Here is a 21,727-nt window from a genome sequence, read left to right on the forward strand (position 1 = left end):
CTGGCTTTGGGATAACCTTTTTTCATCCTATGATGGAAGGTTTTTATCTTGTCATTCCATTTGCCTTTATCTGTTACTTCAGGGTTGAACTGCATGAAGGGCCACCACTTCACATATTGCCATTACAATTTCTCCAGCATTGCATGTGCTCGTTGGTTCCTTGGTTATGTTTTAACATGTTGTATGTTTAAATAAGGAAGATGTAATGCTGAGAAGTCAGTCCAGAAATCAGTCCAGATGCGTATGATCAAGATGTGTTCCCTGGCACCATGCAACAGCAGCTAGGATTTAAACTAGCTATACTCTCTATTTCAGTAAAAATTGTGTCCACAGATAGAGCAAAGTAATAGTGTATGTTTTAATTACCAAGACATCAGTAATGCATAAAAATAAAAGACAGTGATAAAGCAACTCTGTTTCCTTCAGAATCTGTGGCTGTGGCTCAGGTGAGTCAGGCTGTGCTGTATGTGGCTGCTGCAAGGCATGTGCTAGAGAACTGGATGGCCAGGAAGCAAGGCAAAGAGGAATCCTTGATGCTGTAAAAGAGATGATACCTTTAGATCTCTTGCTGGGTAAGTGATATGAAATTAGCAAGATGGCTTCTAATTTTCTTACTGCACTTTTTTTTTGGGGGGGGGGGGGGGGAGATCTTGCTTTGGAAGGTCTTTTATCTCTGTGTTTTTTAATCCTGGATTCTTGCTACAAGTTCTTGTAACAGTTACAGGCTTTTGGATGTCAGACTTTCCTTCCTTATCTTATTTTAACATCTAGATTTACACGAGCCCTTAATCCTGCGTGGATGTATGGATATAGTAACTGGTATAGAAAAGGACAGTAAAATAATGAGATGTGTAACTTCAAGTGTTTACACATCTGACCAATTTATGAGGGGTGAGGGGAGGGAAAAATAATAAAAAAGTATATGCTATATTGAATGTAGGATTTTTTTTTTTCCCCAAAGCAAAGGTTAAATAGAAACTGGAAATGGTTCTCTTGATAAGTTATCACTGAGTACCCCTAATAATGTCATTGTGCAGTCCTAATACTTCCATACAGATGTTTCTAACTGTAATTGGCTCTACATGGCTATCACAGATGTAACCTTGTATTGATAGTGAATGTGGCAATCGCAGCTCTGCTTCATAGGTTTAGTCCTGTGCATCACCAGGGAGGAGTTAAAGTTTTTGTTCCAACCCCTGCTTTTTCTAACTCCTCTCCTAGCAGGATAGACAACAGGTCCTGGTCCTGTGTCGGGTTTGGCATAGTTTGAGGTGGTTGTGTTGAACTCTTTGAGCACATTTGTCTGGAGAAGAGTGACAGTGCTTTCAGGTGGAGTTCTGGTGTGATATTGGAGGCAAGGTATTTTTATTTTAGACTGTTGCAGTTTGGTGAAGAAGCACTGGAGAAAAGGTAGTGCTGTGTTTGTTCAAATCATGTTTTCTTGAAGTGCTTCTCAGTTTGTTTCAAATTCTTCCTAAATTAACTAGTTTAAGTCAGGCTTACATACAGTTGTATTTTCTGTATTAAAGTAATTGCATACTTCTTACTAAGCACAGAGCATATTGTAGTAAAGCATTCTTAAACATATCTAATTTATTTACAACACTTTTAAAATACAAACAATTCAATACTTGTTTTAATAATGCTTTCTGAAACTCTTTGAGGAACGTTGAAATAACCATGGTAATGCGTAATTAACTATAGATATTCCTGATAGAAAGAAAACACTAAATACTATTTGGTGATTTTGGAGTTCTGGCAGATTTGTTAAAAGCAAGAAATTCAGGCATAAAGGCCTTAACTCTTCTCCAAATTTTTTCAATTCCATTATTCCTAAATATTGTCAGAGCCATGTGAAGAACAGGTAGTAACTAGGCTTCAGTTTTCATTTACTAACTTCTTCTAGGGTTTGTTACCATTATAATGGATTTTATTTTTAAAGACAGTTTTGCATATTTTGTTTTATTAATCTGTGTAGCTGTCCCTGTTCCTGGAGTTAATATTGAAGAGCACCTTCAGTTACGGCAAGAAGAAAAGCGGCAACGGGTAAACAGGAGACACAGATTGGAAGAAGGAAGAGGTAAGTGATGTTCTGACTTCTGGGGAGTTAGGATAGTTCCAGTAACTTCTTGGTGGGTTTTTTTTTATTAATGGAAATTAATTCATTTTGCTCCAGTGAGCCAATACAGTAACCAAACAAACATACAGCTTTTTCACGGATTTTTCTAAAAGCGTGCTAAGTAACATAAATTATCTACTTAGGTTCCAATTTTTAAGTCTACTCATAAGAATCAGAATTTTAATGAAGTCACACTTTATATCAGTTTCATGTAGTTAATTTTCCTTTTTGCTGTTTCCTAGTTGAATTATATTTTTAAATGTAGATACTAAAACATTTTTATATGATTTTTATATGCCATTTTGTATTGAGTTACAACCTCAAGCCTGTCCAATATGTTATCTACAATAGAAGTTATTTAAATATAAGTTACTGAATTCCTGTTGTATAATAGTAAGTATAATTTCTTATTTTATAAAAGGGATTTTTCGATATTTGACTATGAAAACATTGACATCCAGACTGAATTAAAAAACGCTGCATAATTTAATAATTTTCTTCCTTTGTTTATTAATTATTTTGGGAATTATTACTGATTTTCCACACAAACTGGATGTTCTTTAATAGGTTTTCAGTACTTCTCCAGTTCTAAAGTACCTCAGTGTTCTTAATCTGGTAAACAATTAGAATTGAGAGATTTAGACTGAAACAAATCAGAATATTTTAGTGAAGCATGGTGGTGTGGTTGGCTAAGATTATTTATTGTGTGTTGAGAAGAGGAGCAACTTAGTGGATTTCTATGATCTTCAAGCTCCTGCTGTGTCAGTAAATACAGTTTTGGTTCTTTTAGGAATTAGGTACTGCTTTTATTCAGATACAGAATGTGTATTATGATCAAACTTAGTTTAAGACTCCATGCCAGTGAACCTTGAGGGGCAAACTGGCTTTATTTCACTTGCACGTATTGGTCCTGTGGAAGAGAAAGCTTGTCATTTCCTGTGGATGTGCAGAAGGATGGAATATTCATTTTTCTTTGAGTCTTTGTGGTTAATTTGAGCTGTGAGGTGAAGAGGGGGAAGCCTTTTTTACCTCCTTTGTCTAGGTCATGTTGGAGCTGTGTTGCAAATGCTGGCAAATATTGGGTACAGTTAACAATTATTTCTTCTTAAATCTTCACTGAATGCCCAGCTGTTATTGAAGGGCACTGCTGCTCAGTTGAGAAAGGTGATGATGACAGAGCTGGGAGGTAAATTTCAGTTTAGATAAAGTGTCTCATGTAATCAGTACCAGGAATATGGTGTTATTGTTGGTTTTATAGGTATGTAGGAACTGTAGCTAAAAAGATATCTCTGATCAGCTTGTTGCACACATCCATATTACATTCTGCATCGAAAGAACATTGAAATTCCATAGCTGTGTGGCTACTGGAGGTGGTGACTGTGTTTTGCTGGAAGGGTGGAAGATTACAGTCTCCCTTTTCAGTTCAGAACGACTTATTTCATGAAGTTGGCAACTGTTTTACGAATACTTAGAGATCCTGATTTACATAACCAGGTATGATAGTTTGACAGCACTGAATGTGCTGAAATAGGAGTAAATTTAGAACAGAGATGTAAGAGAGCACAAGTGCTAGAAGTATGCTAGTTTCCACACTACATATTTTTAAGTGGTCTAATTGTTTGTGCTTGTTCACAAAGCTCCAAATTTAGTTCTGTTACAGTGACCTCTGATTTCAAAGTATGTTCCAGTGGTTCACTTGAAATAATGGGGAAAAGCGATGGTTCTGTCTACAGGTATGCCTGTCGTAAATCCTTCATGAGATCAGTTGTATTCTTGTGTGTGGAAGATGAGTACACTGATCTTTGTTTTCCTGCAGATGCAAAGTATGAATTTCAATATTCTGGGAAGTAGTAGTTCTCATTAAAAGCTACACTACCAATGACCTAGTTAAACATTACTGTATTTTCAGTCAAGAACAGTCAAAGTAGGTTCTTACTTTTGGTGCTTATGCTGAAGATGTATTTGGTGTTTATCTTGAAATATAGTCACAGCAGCGTAGATCATACTTGCTATGATAGATTTGTAGACAGTAAATGATCTTGATGGTTAGAATCAGTTATTTGTGTTGCTTTTCTCCAGAAAGAAATTTTATTTTAGCGACAAACTAAATCTTTAAAAACAGTGGAAAAAAATTTTCATTTGGAATAATAAAATTATTTTTAAAAGAGTTTCTTTAATATCAATTGTATTTCTTTTCAGTTTAACAAGTATATTGAAAATTCAGGTGACCAATTTTCCTCCTTTCCTGTGACAGTGGTAGAGCTACTTCACTCAGCTGCTTCTTTTCTGCTTTTACCTTAATGGCTGTGATGAGCAGTGAAGAGAGCTCAAAATCAATTGCATGTTTCTGAGTCTGGGTGTGACACGTAGAGACATAAAGCCAGCTGTATTCATACTTTCTGTGCTAGGTCATAGGATCTGAATGTGATTGTTGATGGTTGCTTCTCAGCTTTTCACTGTCTCTTGATCTGGTGAGAAGTGAAGGAAATTATGTACCATGTGAAGAAAAGTTTGTTGTTTTTTCAAGATGGTTTAGGGTTTGATTGGAGTAGTGAGAGGCGAATGTAGAATTAGTTGCACCTTATTGTTCCCTGTGGTAATTAATGAAGTTATATATGTTACAGTGTTCAGAACATGGTTAGCTTTTTCCTTTTCTTTGAAACATCATGTTTTTGGTCTTGGGGGCATTAATTTATGCCTTAATAGATTTCAGAAATCCTTGAGCTGTGTACAATTAATGTAATGAACCAAGGATTACCATCAATGAGCTAATCTTGAAAATCGTTCCTAGGACTTTTTTCAGATTGGTATTTGAAGTAATAGAATTTAGGAGTAGTCAGTGATTTCAATTTACTGCTTAAAGATAGTTCTTTTTTTCAGAAGGCTGTGAGAGGGTGAAAATAGCTTTTCTAACAAACTATATTTAACTGATAAGCTTAAAAAATATGGAAATTACTCAGAAAAAGGTGACAATAAATGGGCTTGTGCTTCATTTCAGTACTTGTCTTTATCAGCCTGTGATGTAAAAACCTTTAGATGATCGTTACTGAAATACAAATTTGGTGTGTAATTAACCAAGGTTTAGTACTTAGTGCCCTCACAGAAAAGGAAAATTATTTTCCTTAAGTCTTACTCTACCTTGAACAACAAAAACCTTTACAGGAAATGGATTAATTTTAGTCAAAACTGCTGTATTTGTGCAAGTCGTGATTTTTCTGTCACACAAGTGATTTAGTAATTAGTTTTACTGTGGTAGGTGATATTGCACTTTAACCTCAGCGGGCAGCTAAGCGTCACACAGCCATTCGCTCACTCCTTGCCTGGCAGGATGAGGGGGAGAATTAGAAGGGTAAAAGTCAGAAAACTCATGAGTTCAGATAGAAGCAGTTTAATAGGTACAGCAAAGCAAGGAATTAATTCATTGCTTTCTGGTCAGCAGGCAGATGTTCAACCATTCCCAGGAAAGCAGGGCACCATCAGGCGTAACAGTTACTTGAGAAGACAAACACCATCACTCTGAGCCTGTGTGCATGTCTCCTCTTCTTACCCCAGCTTTCTATGTTGAATGTGACGTCATGATATGGAGTATCTCTTTGGGCAGTTTGGATCAGCTGTCACAGCTGTGTCCCTTCCCAGCTCCTTGTGCATCCCCAGCCTCCTGGCTGGTGGGGTGGTGTGAGAAGCAGGAAAAGCCTTGGCTCTGTGTAAGCACTGCTCAGCAGTAACTAAAACTCCCCTGTGCTATGAACACTGTTTTCAGCACAAACCCAAAACATGGCTCCATACTAGATACTCTGAAGAAAATTATCCCAGCCAAAATGAGCTGAGTTTCATATAAATCTATTAAACATCTGCCCAAGGCACTGTTGTCTTGAAATCAGTCTGTCGGTATTGCTATTATTTGTTCATTGCTGAGCATATGCCTAAATATACATCAGAACCATCTATTAAAACACAATATTTTTAATTAAACATAAGTGCAACTTATCTTTAGATAAATACTTATTTTCATACTTTCAGGACCTGGAGCTTATATTGTTTCAAAGGTTCTTCAAAGAAACAAAGAACAAAAAAACCCCCACCCATTTTATTAGAAACAATATCAAATCCATACATGACTTTCTATTTAAGAATGGTTTCAAGAGAAAGCCATAGGGATTTTTGTCCTTAATGACAGGCAGGTATGATTCTGTGAAATTGCATTGTCGTATTTGAGTTTGATTTCTGTCTGAAAGAGGTAATTATTGTTATGAAATAGTTTTTAAAGTAGAAATATGTTAACTATTTTAGAACTCAGACTAACAGTAAGCTTAGTGAGGACAGTTTTAGTTTACTTGTGCTTATTTACATAACTGCATTTTCCACATTTATTTAACAATATATACAAAGTGAAGCATTCAAAAGAGAGAAAGCATCAAATTTACAATTATCATAAAACTTACTTCCATCTCACTGCCTCACACCCAAATAATTTTTCTTCCCCATCTGATTTGTATGATTTCAGTGTCAGTAGAAAAGAGGTTTAAGAATGCAGGGTTTTCAGTATTTTGAACAAAAGCAGCAAACTGCAATTAGCCTTAGTGACCTGTGCCATACAGTACCATTCTCTGAATATTTCTGCCTTCAGAAATTGCCACTCATGGTCTGGAAAATGCAGTTGTAAAGAACATGCACTTTACTATCCCTGACTCATAGGAATATTATATTTGGTTTCTCTTAAGACCATAAAGGTGGGATGTTATCTCATTACAATGTTTTTTACTTTTAGTGGAACTGAAACTAAGCATTTGTCCCCAGTTTTGGTTTCTGAAATATTTTTCTTTAAAAATATCTATAATATTATTATATAATATTATTTATGATATTTATCTTTCAATATTGACCTGTTAGATAACTATCTTTCTGGTTTAGAGATTTTCCTCACTATTTTATTATTTTAAAATACCCCACGCAACAACCCATGTTTGTCATGCAGGCATTTTCTGGAACTTTTTGCCTCATTCCTATAGAGATGGCCTCTTCTGTTGGATCACCCCCAAATGTCTCAGATCCACATGCTTCGAGCCAGTCTTCGCATCTCTTCTTGCAACTTTTCTGATCTGAGTTTCACTCTTATCATACTGTACTGTCCATTCTTTATTTTCTGGGCTTTTCATTTCATTAGGAACTTACCAGTAAGCAAGTCCCATTGCTTTTGGGTTTTTTTTCTCTTTTTCTTATTTTCTCCTCTTCTGCATCCAGCTTTCCTCTGTATCTTCTGTCCTTCAAACATTTTTAGCTTTTATAGTCTGATTGTCATTCGTGTTTCCTCTTCTTTGCCTTTTCCTCATCTGCTCAGTATACCCAATATCTCCCCACTGACTTGGAAAGAGGAAAAGCGTGGTATTAATGTTTTTGTGTAAGTCTGATAGGGAGCCTGCTTTGGCAGGGTGGTTGGACCCGATGATCTCTCGAGGTCCCTTCCAACCCCTACGATTCTGTGATTCTGTGAACTCTGGAAGTTGGATATTAATCATGGCAAGTGGTCTGGCAGAAAGTAATCCGTACCAAACACGTATCTATTAAATGGAAGCCTCAATTGTGATAAGTGAGAATAATAGCAAGGCAGCTAAAGGAAGAATCTGCAAGATGAAGAAGGTGAAGCAAAAGCAAATTATGGTTCTTGATCATCAGAAAGAGTTACTAATTAACAAGGGAGACCTATTCAGCTATACAGAGAGTTCAGATATATATGCTAAAACCAAACAAAAAAAATCTGTGCTGTGTGTAGAAATATAAATTGAGGCATTGAGCCATTATATTAGCTAACATGTATAAATCCTAAGGATAGGGGGAAAGGTAGTAGTGAATTTTAAAAACATCTTTGATTTTCTTCAATGCTAGAATTTCGGAACTTCCGTGTGTGAAGACAGCTTTCTTCATCTGAAGGTTTTAAAGCTGGATAGATTTGACCTGACGTCCACTTAAATTTCTTTCCATACTGTTTACTATTAGTGAAGGAACTGAGGGATTAAAGCTGACAGCAGGAAACCTGAGACAACGGACACTTATGAAAAGTTACCCTACATTAATTTTTCACTGAAGTTTAGCTAAGAAAATAGAGTATCAGTGATTTTGGGGAAGGAGAAGGAATATTTATTTTCAGTTTCACCTAAGCTGTGACACAAAGCCTGATTTTTAGGATGTTTTGTGTTTGTGATTAGTTTGGGGGTTTGGTTTTTTGTTTGTTTTGAAAGTCCAGGTGAGGGGTAGGTCTGGGAACCTGTGGAAGGGTGGGAGTGGCACTTGGCAGAGGCAGTTGCTCCTGATTTATTGCATCCACTGGATGTGAGACTCCTGGGAGAAGGAGATGCATCCTTAGAAATTCTTTCTGGTGTTCTTAGCGTTTGAAATAGAGGAAAAATACAGACTTAAGGAACAAATTGCTGGTCTGTGATCTACCTACAGTAGGCCTTCATTAAACTTAATACAGCACTGTTTGGGTCTAGATTTTAAAAAGCAAAAGTGGTCTGGAGAAAATTTTAAATACATCATAGCTTTCTGTTAACACAAATCTTCTCTTTAAGACCTTGAAGAATCTTGAAGATGGGAAATAATTTGAAAGTAAATTCCAAAAGTAAATAGATATTTTTTTTAAAAAAAATTTGAATAATTTTATTCATGGAACAGGTGGTTTATTTTCTTTGAGAGAGAACTCTGCAATTTAAATACGGTGATTATAATACTTGTATGGTTAAGTTTTTTAAATTTAGCATTGATATGATAATGTTCCAAATTAGTATTTTGAATGTAATATTGTAGGATGTAAGACATGATAATTTATCTTTTTTACTATTACAGATGGTAATGGATATTTTGCTATCAAATTTTGCTCCAGTATGAGTCTATATTTCTGTTGCTTAGAGAACAGTTGCAGAGTTACAAGTCTGGGTATAACTTTCACTGTGGGATATTTGTTATTCCTTTGTATAATACTTTACTACCAAAATTTTCAACTTTCTTTTAGGACCTTCTGAAAACAAGGTTATAATATTATTTTTCTTTTTTATCCATTGCTTTTAATTTTGATTTTGTTTAACACAGTTTCTGTTTTGTGAGCTTTCCGATGCATGTGCAAAATGTTTCTCCTCAGGCCCCCTTGTATTTCCTGGTCCTATTTTTATGAACCATCGAGAACAGGCTCTAGCCAGAATCAGACCCCATCCAGCACAGCTAAAGCATAAACGGGACAAGCACAAAGGTATTTTGTCTTCATTACTGGCTAGGATGGAAATAAGCCCATCCTCCCAGTCACTTTTTCCATGCACTGAATCTATCTTTTCAAAAAACTGCACAAAATGGGTTCTGCCTTTCTTCTTGTTAGTGTCTTGTTACCTGAGGAGAAAGAAAACACATTTAAATGTTGACCTTTTTTTTTTTTTGAAGTGTAAATGATAGACTCATCCTGTTTGTTTTTCTTGGTCTTTTATTTTATAAAATGTGTTGTCTTTCTATGTGTCTTTCATTTCTAATGTTTTCTCATTCCTAAGTTTCTTTAATTTTATTGTAGGAAGCTAATGCCTTCCAGTGACTCAGTCTGCTGCATTGAATTTGTGTTGGTTTGGTTTTTTTTTTTTGAACCTCTATTGTATATCTGGGTTGATTGCTTTAACACATCAATTCCAGGCTTGTTAATTTACCATAGAATTTTTCATGTGTGTGTTATCTTTTAGGTAATTATCTTACAGGTAATTTGTTCAGGTGTAATACTTCTTTTAGGAAGAGATAGTGTATTACTAAAAACTTCAAATGAGTTTATTAAAAGCGAGCTCTGGCAAATCTGTTGGTAGCTTATGTATATCTCTATGAAGATGTATCTGTACATATGTGTTTTATATATAAAGGATAAACATGTAAGATGTAGATAATCACAGAATTACATGGGTTGGAAGGGACCTCGAGAGATGGAGTCCAACCCCCACAGGCATGATCAAAGTAGGAAGCCCCTGAAAAGGTGAGGGCCCAGAATGCTTCAGCTATTTTTTTTAAAGAATAGATATATATGAATAGAATAGTTAGAATGACATTTCAGTTGAATTAACTGAAGTTGGTGGTATTTGGCATGTATGCAAATTATATGAGTTTGAAAAACCTTTTGGGGAATTATTTCAGCATGTGTGTCTAATAGGCTCCCACCTAGTTATGAACATACTGGATCATTAAATCATCATAGTTTATTTGGCAGATATGAAAACAAAATCTAGTCTTTTGCATTTGTGTAGTATATATTCAGTCTGTTTGGAAAACATATCATCTGAGCTTTAAGATAGAACTAGGTGATCTTCAAGGGCCCTCTTCAACCCAAACCATTCTGTCTTGATGAATTAATTAGAAAATACATCGTCATCTCCCTGAGAGAGATAGGATGCACAAAGACAAAACATACAGAACCTAAGTGCTGTGATTTGAGTGATAGCTTGCTGATGAAAAGTATTCTTGAACTGGACACTACTAGTAGCTGTATTGCTTGCAGGTCTTTGACAATATAGGCAAATGCATAAAGGAGTTTGCTCATCGTGCATACCTTTGTATTTTTTTGGCATGTGTTAGTAGTTGGAGCTCATTTCAGATCAAATATCTCCTTGCAAGAGGAGTGTCACTTTGAGGTTTAGATTGCTGTCTGGAGTTGTAAGAACAAGCAAAGTCTGTGTTATGCTGAAAAATTCTGCATAAAAACCATTAATGAAAGTCTGTAGAGTTTTCTCAACTGCAGAAATGAACTGAGTAGCAATTGATTTCCTTGAGTCGGTTAAGGTTCTGCAGGCAAATGCAATCTTTTTCCTGTATTTGGGAGTAGTGGCAAAGAAAAAAATACTCTAAACAATATGAAACCAAATAGTCTCAAAATGACAGAAGGTAGATGAAACTGAACCTGTGAGGATGGAACAAACTAACAATCAGTGATGTATCAAAATTACTAGATGTTCAAGAAAATTTACTTTTAATTTGCTTTTTAACTGTAAAATACACTGTCTTGAATGGTAGTTTGAAACATGCATTAGAGAGAGAGCTGACAGTGAAAACTTAAGAAAACACTACTGAAGATGTTTTGCATAAGACTTTGGCTCTTTGCTTAAGACAAAAGTTGCACTGAAAATGTTTCAGAGCTGGTTTTTGTTTATTAGGATTTTACACACTGCCATCAGTAAGGAGGTGCTTTAGACAGGGACTTTCTCAGAATTTGAGGGGTGAAGAATGTGAAAGTGTGTGCAACTTCACAAACATACATAATCAGCAGCTGTTGTCATGGGTTATCATGACAGCAAATAATTGTTAATAACAAAGTTAACTCTCTTTATAGCCTACCTTCTCTGCCAGTATGAGTTTTGTCTCTCCGTTCAGACTGCTTTATCTTTCACACCAGCCCCTATCTTCCCCTGATTCAGTAATTCTTTTTGGAGGCTTAAGTTACATTAGATGAAACTGTCCAGGATTTTGAAGAGGTTAGGAATAACTCTTCATGTCTCATACTACAAGTGGAGACTTACACCTCTGAGCTATTGGAAATCATAAAGCAGGACCAGCAGTGGCTAACAGAGGATAAAGGAACTGCTGAAGAAATTTCCTCTGAATAGGTGGATGAGGTATAGCACTGAGATGAGCTTTGATGCATTCTTTGGAGTTTAGAAAATGTTGTTGCTTCCTTGTCTCTCAAAGAAACTTACTGCTTAAATGACTTAATCCAGAAGTTAATCTTGTATAAATGATTTCAAAAGTTACTGTCATTTCCTAAGGTGTTTTTTGTATCTGTGGAGAACAGACTAACTCATAAGTGTATGCCTCGTTGTGTACTTGTGAATTAAGGCTGAATAATTCAAGAAAACAACATGGAAAGTTTCTATTTGGCAAGATATCAGGGTCATAGAAAATACCTAAGAATTCACATGCACACCCAAACTTCTTTGGGTTTGTATTGGTATAGCTTAGAAAAACAAGTATGTGGAGATAATGGATGTGCTCTGCTGTTACACAGTATTGCAGTTTTACTTGCATCTAGGTGAGATAAATTATTTGGTCTCAATTCCTGTTTGCATTTACTTTTTATTTGAGCGGTCCAGGTGAGCCAGTATTAGTACATGGTTACTACTGAGCTTCTAATCAGAATGCAATTTATCACAAGTGATAATCTTTCAGGAGGGATGGTTTTCACAACTAGAGGTAAATCCTCTCTGCACTGTAGCTGTGATGTTGATAAAGATGTTTCAGCTGAAGGCTGTGGCAGATAGGCAAGAAGCTGCAGTTGAAACCTGATTCATTCCAGTAATGTTGTGTATAACACCTACAGATAGTAAGGCTTTCAGAACATCACTGTTACTAACCAGTAACTTGACTGATATGCTTCTTTTGGGTAAATGCTCCAGAACTAAGTAAGTATTTGTTGATAGTTGCAGTCTAAAGAGGCAGATACTCTAAGACCTTCTTGTGTGCATTTATACTGCATTAAAGCTTTTCATCTGCAGGGTAAAGCAATGCATTTAACATATGTAGGAGCAGTTTTTTCTTCTTCTGAAGGTGGTCAGTGACAAACAAAGCATCACCGCCTTTACTGCAACTAGGGAACACTAACAAAATACTTTTCCTCAGGTCTGGACCAAGGGTCCAAGATAATTCTGTGACCGTGTTGGTAGTTTGGGGTTTTTTTGCAAGCAGCGCTCTCATTTATAGCTTAGGATTTCACTTGCTGTTGGGACTGAATGAGCTTTTTCTTTAAAGATTTTGTAAGGAAAATGGAGTGACTGACTGTATTTCCAGTTACTTTGCTTTCCTTCCCCAACTGTATTAAGATAATCAAGATGAAAACCCATCATTGTGAAACTGTTCATGGAGCCCGTGCCTCAGTGTCGAAGGCAGGGAGCACTTGGGAATTTTTCCTTGGTCCTTTATTCTCTCTGAGAGATGAAAGAGTTCCTGACTCTCGTCAGGAACCGACTACATTCAGTTCTAGTCCAGTTGGATAACACTGGAACTGTTATCTTGCTCTGCTTGTGAAGTTCAATTCATTCAACCAGCAGAGTCTCTTTAGGTGTATGAGCTTGTGGAACTTGGTTCTCATGGCCAATACTGCTTAAAAAAAGATACATATTGGCTATGTAATAGAATATACAGATGCACAGTATAGCACAAAAGTATTGCTCTAAAAGTTCTGATGCTCTGTTAGTCCAAAGACACTTTTTTGCTAAACAGGAGCCGAATCTTACCTTCTTTGTTACAATTGTTTTGTACTTAATCACATCAGTCATTTTAGAATACTGATCAATTATTCAAAGATACCTGATTCAAAACTCATGATACAATTACTAACCACCCAGAAAAGTCTGTGAGGAGTTGTATTTTCAGTTTGCAAATTTCAAGAAATAAGAGATGTATGGAAGTCAGTTGCTTCCATTCCTGCATTCATATGGGGTATGAGAAGTTCACTTTGCCATTTGAAAACACCAACACTGTAAAGCTTTTTCCTTAAAATAAGCTTATTTCTCTGATTAGGAGTTGCAAAATGTATTTTGTGTGAATATAGTTGTCTGTCTTGCACAATGGTATTTATTGTTTCCTTAAGTGTAATATGGTGCCATGCTTTTGTCTGCAACTTTGGAAAAAATGGGTACATAGTTAGAATCATCTTTGATTAAAAGGCACCATCACCTATTTATCATTGAGAAAATGGTTATCGTCAGCTATAGTAGGCTGCTTGCTGAATAAATTTGGTGGCAATGTTTGCCCTTAGAATCATTTGTTAATTACTTAGGCATGTAGAGTTTAATGCAAAAGTAGGCTTAAAAAGTCTAAAGGTACTGTATTTGAGAAATAGGCAAATTGCTAACTAAAATACCAGGCAGAGTCATATGCTGAAAAGGAAAAGTTCTGTTTTTTCAGGGGTGGTTTGCTGTTAAATAGTGGTTCTGTCTCTTTATATTTGCTTTAATTGCTAATGCAAAAATAAAAGCTGCAGACAGACCTCCAGAAACGTTTCTCCTAATGTCATGCAGTCTGGTAGCACGCAGCTGATGCTGTTGGAAAAACCTCAAAAATCCCATGGCAATTCTTAGAGCCAGACAATTCCTTTACCGTGTCTGCATTTCACACATACCCAACATGAAGTACAAGTGTCATGCTTTCTCATCAAAGGTACCCACATTTTCAAAGAGACTCTTTACCTATGCTATTAAACTTATTTCTTCAAAAGCGTTACCTAATGCCTGTACACACTGTTCCCTTGCAGATGTAAACTACATGGAAGTTCATGTACTTTCTGTACTTGGTCATGACTAGAAATAAGCTTTATTTCCAGAAGAGTAAGACTTTTTAAAACTGATTTGTAACAGAAGTGCTGAGATGACTTTACTGTATCAGCAGTTTCTGTGCAATAAAAAGAAAATTTTGATCAATATGTGTAAAATCAGAATTATATTTTAAGTCTACAAGATTTGTGTTTCTAAGTGCTGTGCTGCGCACGATGAATAATGAAGTCACTAATGATTATTCAGGAAAACAAATGAACACCACCTTGAATGCTTTGAGTAGCAATTGCTTCCCTATGTCAGTTATTTTTAATAAATCATTAACCAGATTTATCTCAGACAATGTAATGTACAGTTATTTTTCACTTCCATGTATTTTCTCTCATTTCTCTATGCTAGAGAAATTGTGACTGAAGTCACATACAAAATTTTCATTGCAAAATGAACTTCAGAGTTTTCATTGTCTGTTTTCTACACAGGTATAGGTGTGTTATTGGTGACAAGCGTTTCTCTGTCATGTTGGTTTCCTGCTTTCCTTTGTGATGCTGCAACCACATAGTTTAATTATAGTGTAATTGTTAGATCGTGTAAACATTCTGCTTTCTGGAAAGGGTAGTGGCTTTCAAGAAGTTTATAAATAACATACTTGTTTGTCATTTCATTGCTTTTATCTGATGCAAGAGCTGTCTGACTTTAGGAACCAATACAGCACTTCATACTTGCTAAAAGAAAACACAGAAATAAGTCTGAAAATGCATCTTAGACAGGAAACAGACATGCTAATAGTGACCATGTTGGCATTGTCAGAAACATACTGTATAAGGCATTCTTAGTTATGTAAAATGTAACTTGGCTAGGTGGCCAAGTTGTTATGGAGGATTCTTGACTACAAGTAGCAGCTGAATATAGACCAGACTATGCCTTATGAGTCTGTCCGGTGCTTTCTGTCCACTTCATAATGCTACTTTATTGAAGAAGAGAAGTATACATTAAGCAAAACTTCTGAAGTTGTTTGTATTTCCTGTCACTTTTGCCTGTTCTTCAGAAGTTTCTGCTTTTGAAAATGTGATATTTTCAAGTGTGTAACTCTGTAGTAGGTTTAGAAGCAGAATTTCTGTCATCTTTTATATCTACTTTGAGATCACATTTTGACCTGTCTTTCTTACTGTTCTGAGAATTCTTTCCTACCTTACAAATGGCAGGGTGGGGAGTTACTGTTACTGTTCTAACCATTCCTTGGATGTAACTCTTTTAGAAGACATGGAATATCATTGTAAGCTTTGTTTATAGATGGAAGTGGAGAAAGAGGTGAGAAGGATGCCAGCAAAATTACAACCTATCCACCCGGGGCTGTCCGCTTTGACTGTGAACTGCGAGCTGTACAAGTCAGCTGTGGATTTCACCATTCAGGTAAAAACAAATAAAAGAATGTTAATTATTGCATATAAATTTTGGCTGTGGGGTTTTTATGTTGTTGTGTTTTCACTGTTCTGTGTTTAATTTTCAATAAGGATGTACACAGGAGAGTTAAAGGTTGAAAAGATTGCAGTATAATTTTGTAGCCTTCTACACTGTGCTTCAACAGTGAAAAGGACTGTAAGTATCATGTATTGAGTTAAATAAGAGCTTTTAAGCAATTTTGAGTCATTTGAAAATACCTGCATGCCACATCTCTACCCCTGCATAGAGATGCTACTGTGATGGGCTGTGGAATCTAGTACAGATCCTTTAGTATTTCAGTACAGATTAACTGAGCTGCTCAGAAAGGCTAACCAACACTGGCGCTGTACCATGTTAATGTGTGTGTGTGTCAGATAAACATTTTTCTTTTCATTTTTCAGTGGTTTTGATGGAGAATGGTGATGTTTACACATTTGGATATGGGCAGCATGGGCAACTTGGACACGGTGATGTTAATTCCAGGTGAGCTGGTAATTAAATATGTCATATGTTGTGGTACTGCTGCATAAAAAGTGACTAAATTTCTGTTTCCCTGTAGCTAGCAAGTGTGAAAACTCCAATATTGTCTAAAAAAAGTTGATAAGCTCTTGTTCTGCACTTATTCCCTGTAACCCCCTGGATATAGGTAGTAACAGCACTGTTGTACTGTAAGTAATTAGCTTAATACATGAAGACTTCTGTGTTTAGTTATTAGCATAGCTTTGGTAATTAAGTTTTAATTAGTTCTTTCTCTTCACTTCTCCCTATATACATGAGGATGACATTGAAATCTCATTAAGATTTTACCATTTCTGTAAAATACCACATATGAAATAATTGAACCATTATTTTGTTGTGAACTTAGATTAACTGGTTTCTGTTGTGCCATTGGCAGTAGCTATAATGAAATCTCCGTAATTAAGTCACTAAGCTTGGGTCTCAGTTGCATTTTTGTAGACACTTACTTTGGATGTCAGCATGAGTGTTTGTGCTTTCTTTTGGTCAGTGTAAAAGTCAGCAAATGTGTGGAGAGGTACTTGACTAACCACCCACTACTTAGCTACTTTAGGTGTGCTCAGTAGCTCTATAAACTTCATGGGATTGATCTCCATTGACTATAGTGAGAACTTAGGTAGTTAAATATAGATGTCTTCAATACAAAGCTCAAACTCATCATTAGTATCTTACCTAGTCACTAGAGTAAAGAAATCAGTGTCCTGCCATAGAAGGAAATACAATAATGTTCTTTGGGCATGTACATAAAACATGTAAGATGGGAATATGGATAGTAGGAATTATTTAGGCTTTGTGTACATCCTGTAATGCCCAGTATCCTTTTGTAAAAGTCATACAAATGGGAGCATCCATGACTGGTCTTCAGTTCTGTCATTTCTCTTGTAGCAGTGAGATGAGAATTACTGAACATCTGTCCTCCTAATCTCTTTGGAGACTTCCAAATCATTTCTTTTGTCAAGTTTCAGAAGAAATCTTCATCATCTTAAAACTTTCATTGGATTTGCTAAATAACAGGGAGAAGGCAGGAAGGAAGGAAGAAGGCTTACTGGAAGTGTAGCTCTGTATTGATTGCTGTGCCTAATGGTAGGCTCTAAACTGTTATCCCTACTCAGTCTGCATTGGACAGATGAAGGTTTCTGCCTATCATACAGCCATATTGCAAATTAAGTGCTCTGGGGGTTTTTCAGTTCTGGAAATTCTTGGATACTTATCCCAAACTTCAGCTGGTAATTCAAGTCACTACTAGAGTAAGGCCGGTTTCTGTCTTAAAGACCGAAAAGGTACAAACAGCAGTGGCATTTGTGCTGATAACTTACCATCTCCTGTTTCTAACTTTGATGGAATAATATTTGGCTTTTCCGAAGGCATCGGAACTTATTTGCAGTATCTGTCAGAATTTCAGGCAGTTAACCCCACATCAGCCGCTTATTTAGTGGGGATTAAATACAGTTCCAAGTGAGATCCTAGAAGACAACCAGAAAAATCCTGTGCCAAATGATAGTGCTCGACCAGGTCTAGAAGCTGAGAAAGCGTAAGTGACTTGGCACTGATCTTTGTGTCATTCTACAACCAGTCTTAGAGAGTGCCTGAAAAAAGCCTGGAAGAAAGTTGGACAATGTCTTGTGCATGAGAACTGGCTAAAGTACTATATTGCTGTTTAGCACCATCATTCAAATGATGATTTCCTCATTGATGTACTTCTTTTTCCAGCTTTAAGTAGAGATCTCTCCTCTGTCCTCACAGTAAGGGATTCAGAGAAGGAAACAGGGAATCCTTATGCAGAGTTCCACATCAGTTGGGACGCAGTGGTGCTCAGATGGCCAGCTACAGCCAGGTCAGTGGTATGTCAGTCATGCAGTGTGTCACATTGCCTGTATTGACCTCTGGAAGACCATCACCTCCTGAATCCAGGAATTGATCCTCTACTGTGTTTCCAGGAGAGGAGGGGAAAAAGAAAGGAAATATTTAGGTAGTCTAGCTAGTATATCTAAATATCCGAGCTCCTGAAAACAGGAACTGTTGAGGAAAAGGCAGGAACTGTCATTTTCATTCGAGGTAAGGGACCCATCTGCATTGCCAGATCAAGCAGTGATGGAAGTTCCTGGGCAGCAACTGATGACTTTACCTTTCCTGTATTTCAAAAAAATCTTGAAAATATTTAGCTGCTTGGAATCCTGTTTACTTGTCTAGACATGCCTTTTTCCTTAAGGGGATTCTGGACTACTCTGTTAGTGTACAGTAAAAGCTACACATTCTTCCTACTCCTGCAGTAGCAACAAGGCCTATTACACGAGGTAGAGTGACATCAAACTACTTTTTACACACATAAGCAAGCAAAACAGTAGATGAGAACAGCATGATGTGCTTCTCAATAAACCATTAGTAGGATGGAAATTGTCTAGAGAAACAAGCAAATATGCACAAGGTGGTGTTAGATTTTTTTGTCCAGCAAAGACTTCAGCCAATCACAGGTAGACCACTTAAAAACAGATGTGATGTCATTCCTGGAGGCTGATTTTTCTGTATCAGTATGCCAGAGCCATCAAATTAGCCTGCTTAGACTTTCTGCTGTAAATTACACAGTGGCAGATTTTCATGTAGCAAAAAGCTCATGAACGATTTGCCAGTGTCTGCTTGTATTGCCAAACTAGATTCTGGTGAATAGAAACTCAGTGGAAGCAGAAAATGCTTTGCATTATTTAGTCTTGGTGACAAGTAACATGTTTTGTATTAGGGTAAGCAAAGGCCTGTTTGTTGCTGATGCCTCTTTAAAGAAACTGAGACTTAAAACTCCAAGATCTTTTTGTTACTGTTCAAAATTTGCCTATGTTTCTTGCACAAACTGTTGACTTGAGCACGACATTAGCAAGCACATGATCTTGCTATTCAATTCCAGAAATGGAACAACTGAAGTAAGACAATCCTGATGTGATTTTGCTTCCAGAAGTTCTACATAAAATGGAAGAAAACAGAGCAGAACTTCCAGGACATTAACAGAATTTTAACAGTTGTGAGGGACCTCTGGAGATGATCTAGTCCAACCCCCCTGCCAGAGCAGGATCACCTAGAGCAGGCTGTACAGGACAGGATCCAGGCATGTGTGATGATCTCTACAGATGGATACTCTGCAGCCATGGAGTGAACTAGGTTCTATTTGAAGAAAGTGTAGAGACTATATCCTATTAAGATCTCTAGGGGAGTAAAAAAATGTGTTCTCTCATCTTTGATAGGCCCATGTTTCCAGGTGCATTGTCTGATTAATTTATTTCAGCAGTGGAGAGCAGGTCTTATTTACATCTATTCACCAAATTTCGTTACCTCTAAAATTCTCCGTTTTCTTTTTAACTCTATACTGACCAACAGTGCCTACAGTTGGCAGGAGTTACTACTGGTTTCGCTACACCATAACACCCCGTGGTGGACCTGAATTTACAGCACCATGGTCAGCTGCCGTGAGTGACCTGGCAGCCAGCTGTTGCCGGGATAAGTAACAGGGACAGCTCTTGCTGGTACAGTTCATGCGGGTCGAGTTCTTAAAGACCACACAGACACTGCCAGAAATGCTTCCCTTTCCAGACGGAAAGGGTTTCAGTGTGGGCAGCCAAAATGCATTTGGAGCTTCTGCAGGTTCCTAAGTTAGCTGATGCATATACATCTGCTGCTTTTCATTCACCAGTGTTCTGTTTTCCTAAGGGATCTCAGGTTACTTTCTGTACAGTTGAGGTTGGTCATCTGTGATCAACCTGTGTCAAATACCAATGTTGTATCCAGGAGCCAAAGAATCTGTGACAGGAGTGTATCGTTCAACTCTGTCCCAGATGATGAATGCTTCTTGCTTGCTCCCATTCACATAGAGAAATCCTGGCTGTCAAAACTTTGTCCAGGGGCACTCTTAAATATCTATGCTCAGATTTCTCTGTGTTGAATTTCAGGGAGATAGGGAAATACTTGAATAGTATCACAGGTTTTAAGTTCTGTACACACCAGTCAAACTAGCTCGCTGTGCTTTTCCAAGTTCCTCATCCTTTTATGAAGTGAAAACGACTTTTCTGTAATTTTACTTTCTTTTTGACACTGTTAAGCATCTTAAGCTTTTTCCTGTTCATGTCTTTAGCTGTTACATTGTAGTTGGCCATTCCAAAAGCTGGGTAATCTTAATAAAAGAGCTGTTTAAAGAGAATAACATATTAGAGATCTCTACATTAGTTGCTTTACCATTTTTGCTTTGCTGTTGTCAAGGGAGTGTTATAATATTGCCAATAGATTCAATTGGCAAAATAGCATAAAGATAAGTAGTTTTGATGATAGTAGCTTAATGCTTGTGCATCAAAGAGATGAAACATTCACTTCAAAAAAAAAAAAACCAGAGAATTGATAATTCTACACCTCCAGGTATCATAATCTTGAGGGAGTGGGTTGAAAATAACCCCTGGAATAGAAATATTTTCCTTTAACAGGAATGCTTTGGAATAGTTCGTAATTATGTTTTGTTTCTGCTTCAGTGCCATTTTGATGTTCCTTAAAGTTAATGGGTGGCAAATGTAAAGTTTCTACCATGATTTTGTAATATTTCATCATGTGTGCTACTGAACTTTACTCTGTTTGTCTGTGTATAAACCTACTGATGTTCAAGCTCATGTGCCTGTAGACTAATAAAGGATTCTGAACAAAGATCTCAAAACCAATAAAGATCTTTCTGAAATGTCATGTTGTGCATTAGTCTCTCCATTTCTACTAGTCACCCACTGGAAGCTACGTTCACCGTGGAGGAATAATTTCTTTCTGAATACATGATCACCCTCCTTAGGTCATCAACCTGTATCCATACTTGGTTCCTCTGTTCCACATTTCCCTATGTTCTCATCTTCCTATCCCCCCCTTTCCCTGCTGAACACATGATGTCTCTGCTTCCTCCCACTTTCTTGTTTCTTCTTTTAGATAAACCTACTTTTGAATGTGTATATTTAAAATTAAGTTTAAATAGTACTGCTCTCTGGGGTCATTGTTCCCAAACTAGAAACTTCCCATAACACAGCGTTATTTGGGAATAACTTGATCTTTAAATACACAATCTTTGAGTCTACAATAAATTTGAAGTCTGGGTAGACATTCATTATGGGATTCAAAGACTTTTACAGTTGGTGTGGGTACTTGTTTGCTTTGGGGTTGATAATAAAGGTTTTAGTATCTCATACTTTTTTCATCTTTTCTGCTATTTCTTTTCAAAGTGATCATATGTTTTCTTTCTTTGCTTTGTGATTGTACTATAGGATTTTTTTCTTTAATTTTTACTGGAATGGGAAATGTTCTTATACATGTCCATATTTGGGAATCACATGGATTAGACTTTTCCAGATCTTTCTGGGAAGCAGTGTGG

At 36.8% G+C, this 21,727-nt stretch overlaps 1 protein-coding gene across 1 annotated transcript in view; it reads left to right on the plus strand.

Moving 5' to 3' along the window:
• Nucleotides 1-21,727, plus strand: part of MYCBP2 (MYC binding protein 2) — a 190,672-nt gene that overhangs the window by 56,757 nt on the left and 112,188 nt on the right. Inside the window, exons 16-20 of the mRNA XM_084260757.1 lie at nt 427-572; nt 1,979-2,080; nt 9,252-9,359; nt 15,685-15,804; nt 16,236-16,317. Coding sequence (XP_084116883.1) covers nt 427-572; nt 1,979-2,080; nt 9,252-9,359; nt 15,685-15,804; nt 16,236-16,317 — 558 coding nt within the window. The remainder of the gene's footprint in view (nt 1-426; nt 573-1,978; nt 2,081-9,251; nt 9,360-15,684; nt 15,805-16,235; nt 16,318-21,727) is intronic.

This window comes from Gallinula chloropus (assembly GCF_964237585.1).
Source record: "Gallinula chloropus genome assembly, chromosome: 1".
NCBI lineage: Eukaryota > Metazoa > Chordata > Aves > Gruiformes > Rallidae > Gallinula > Gallinula chloropus.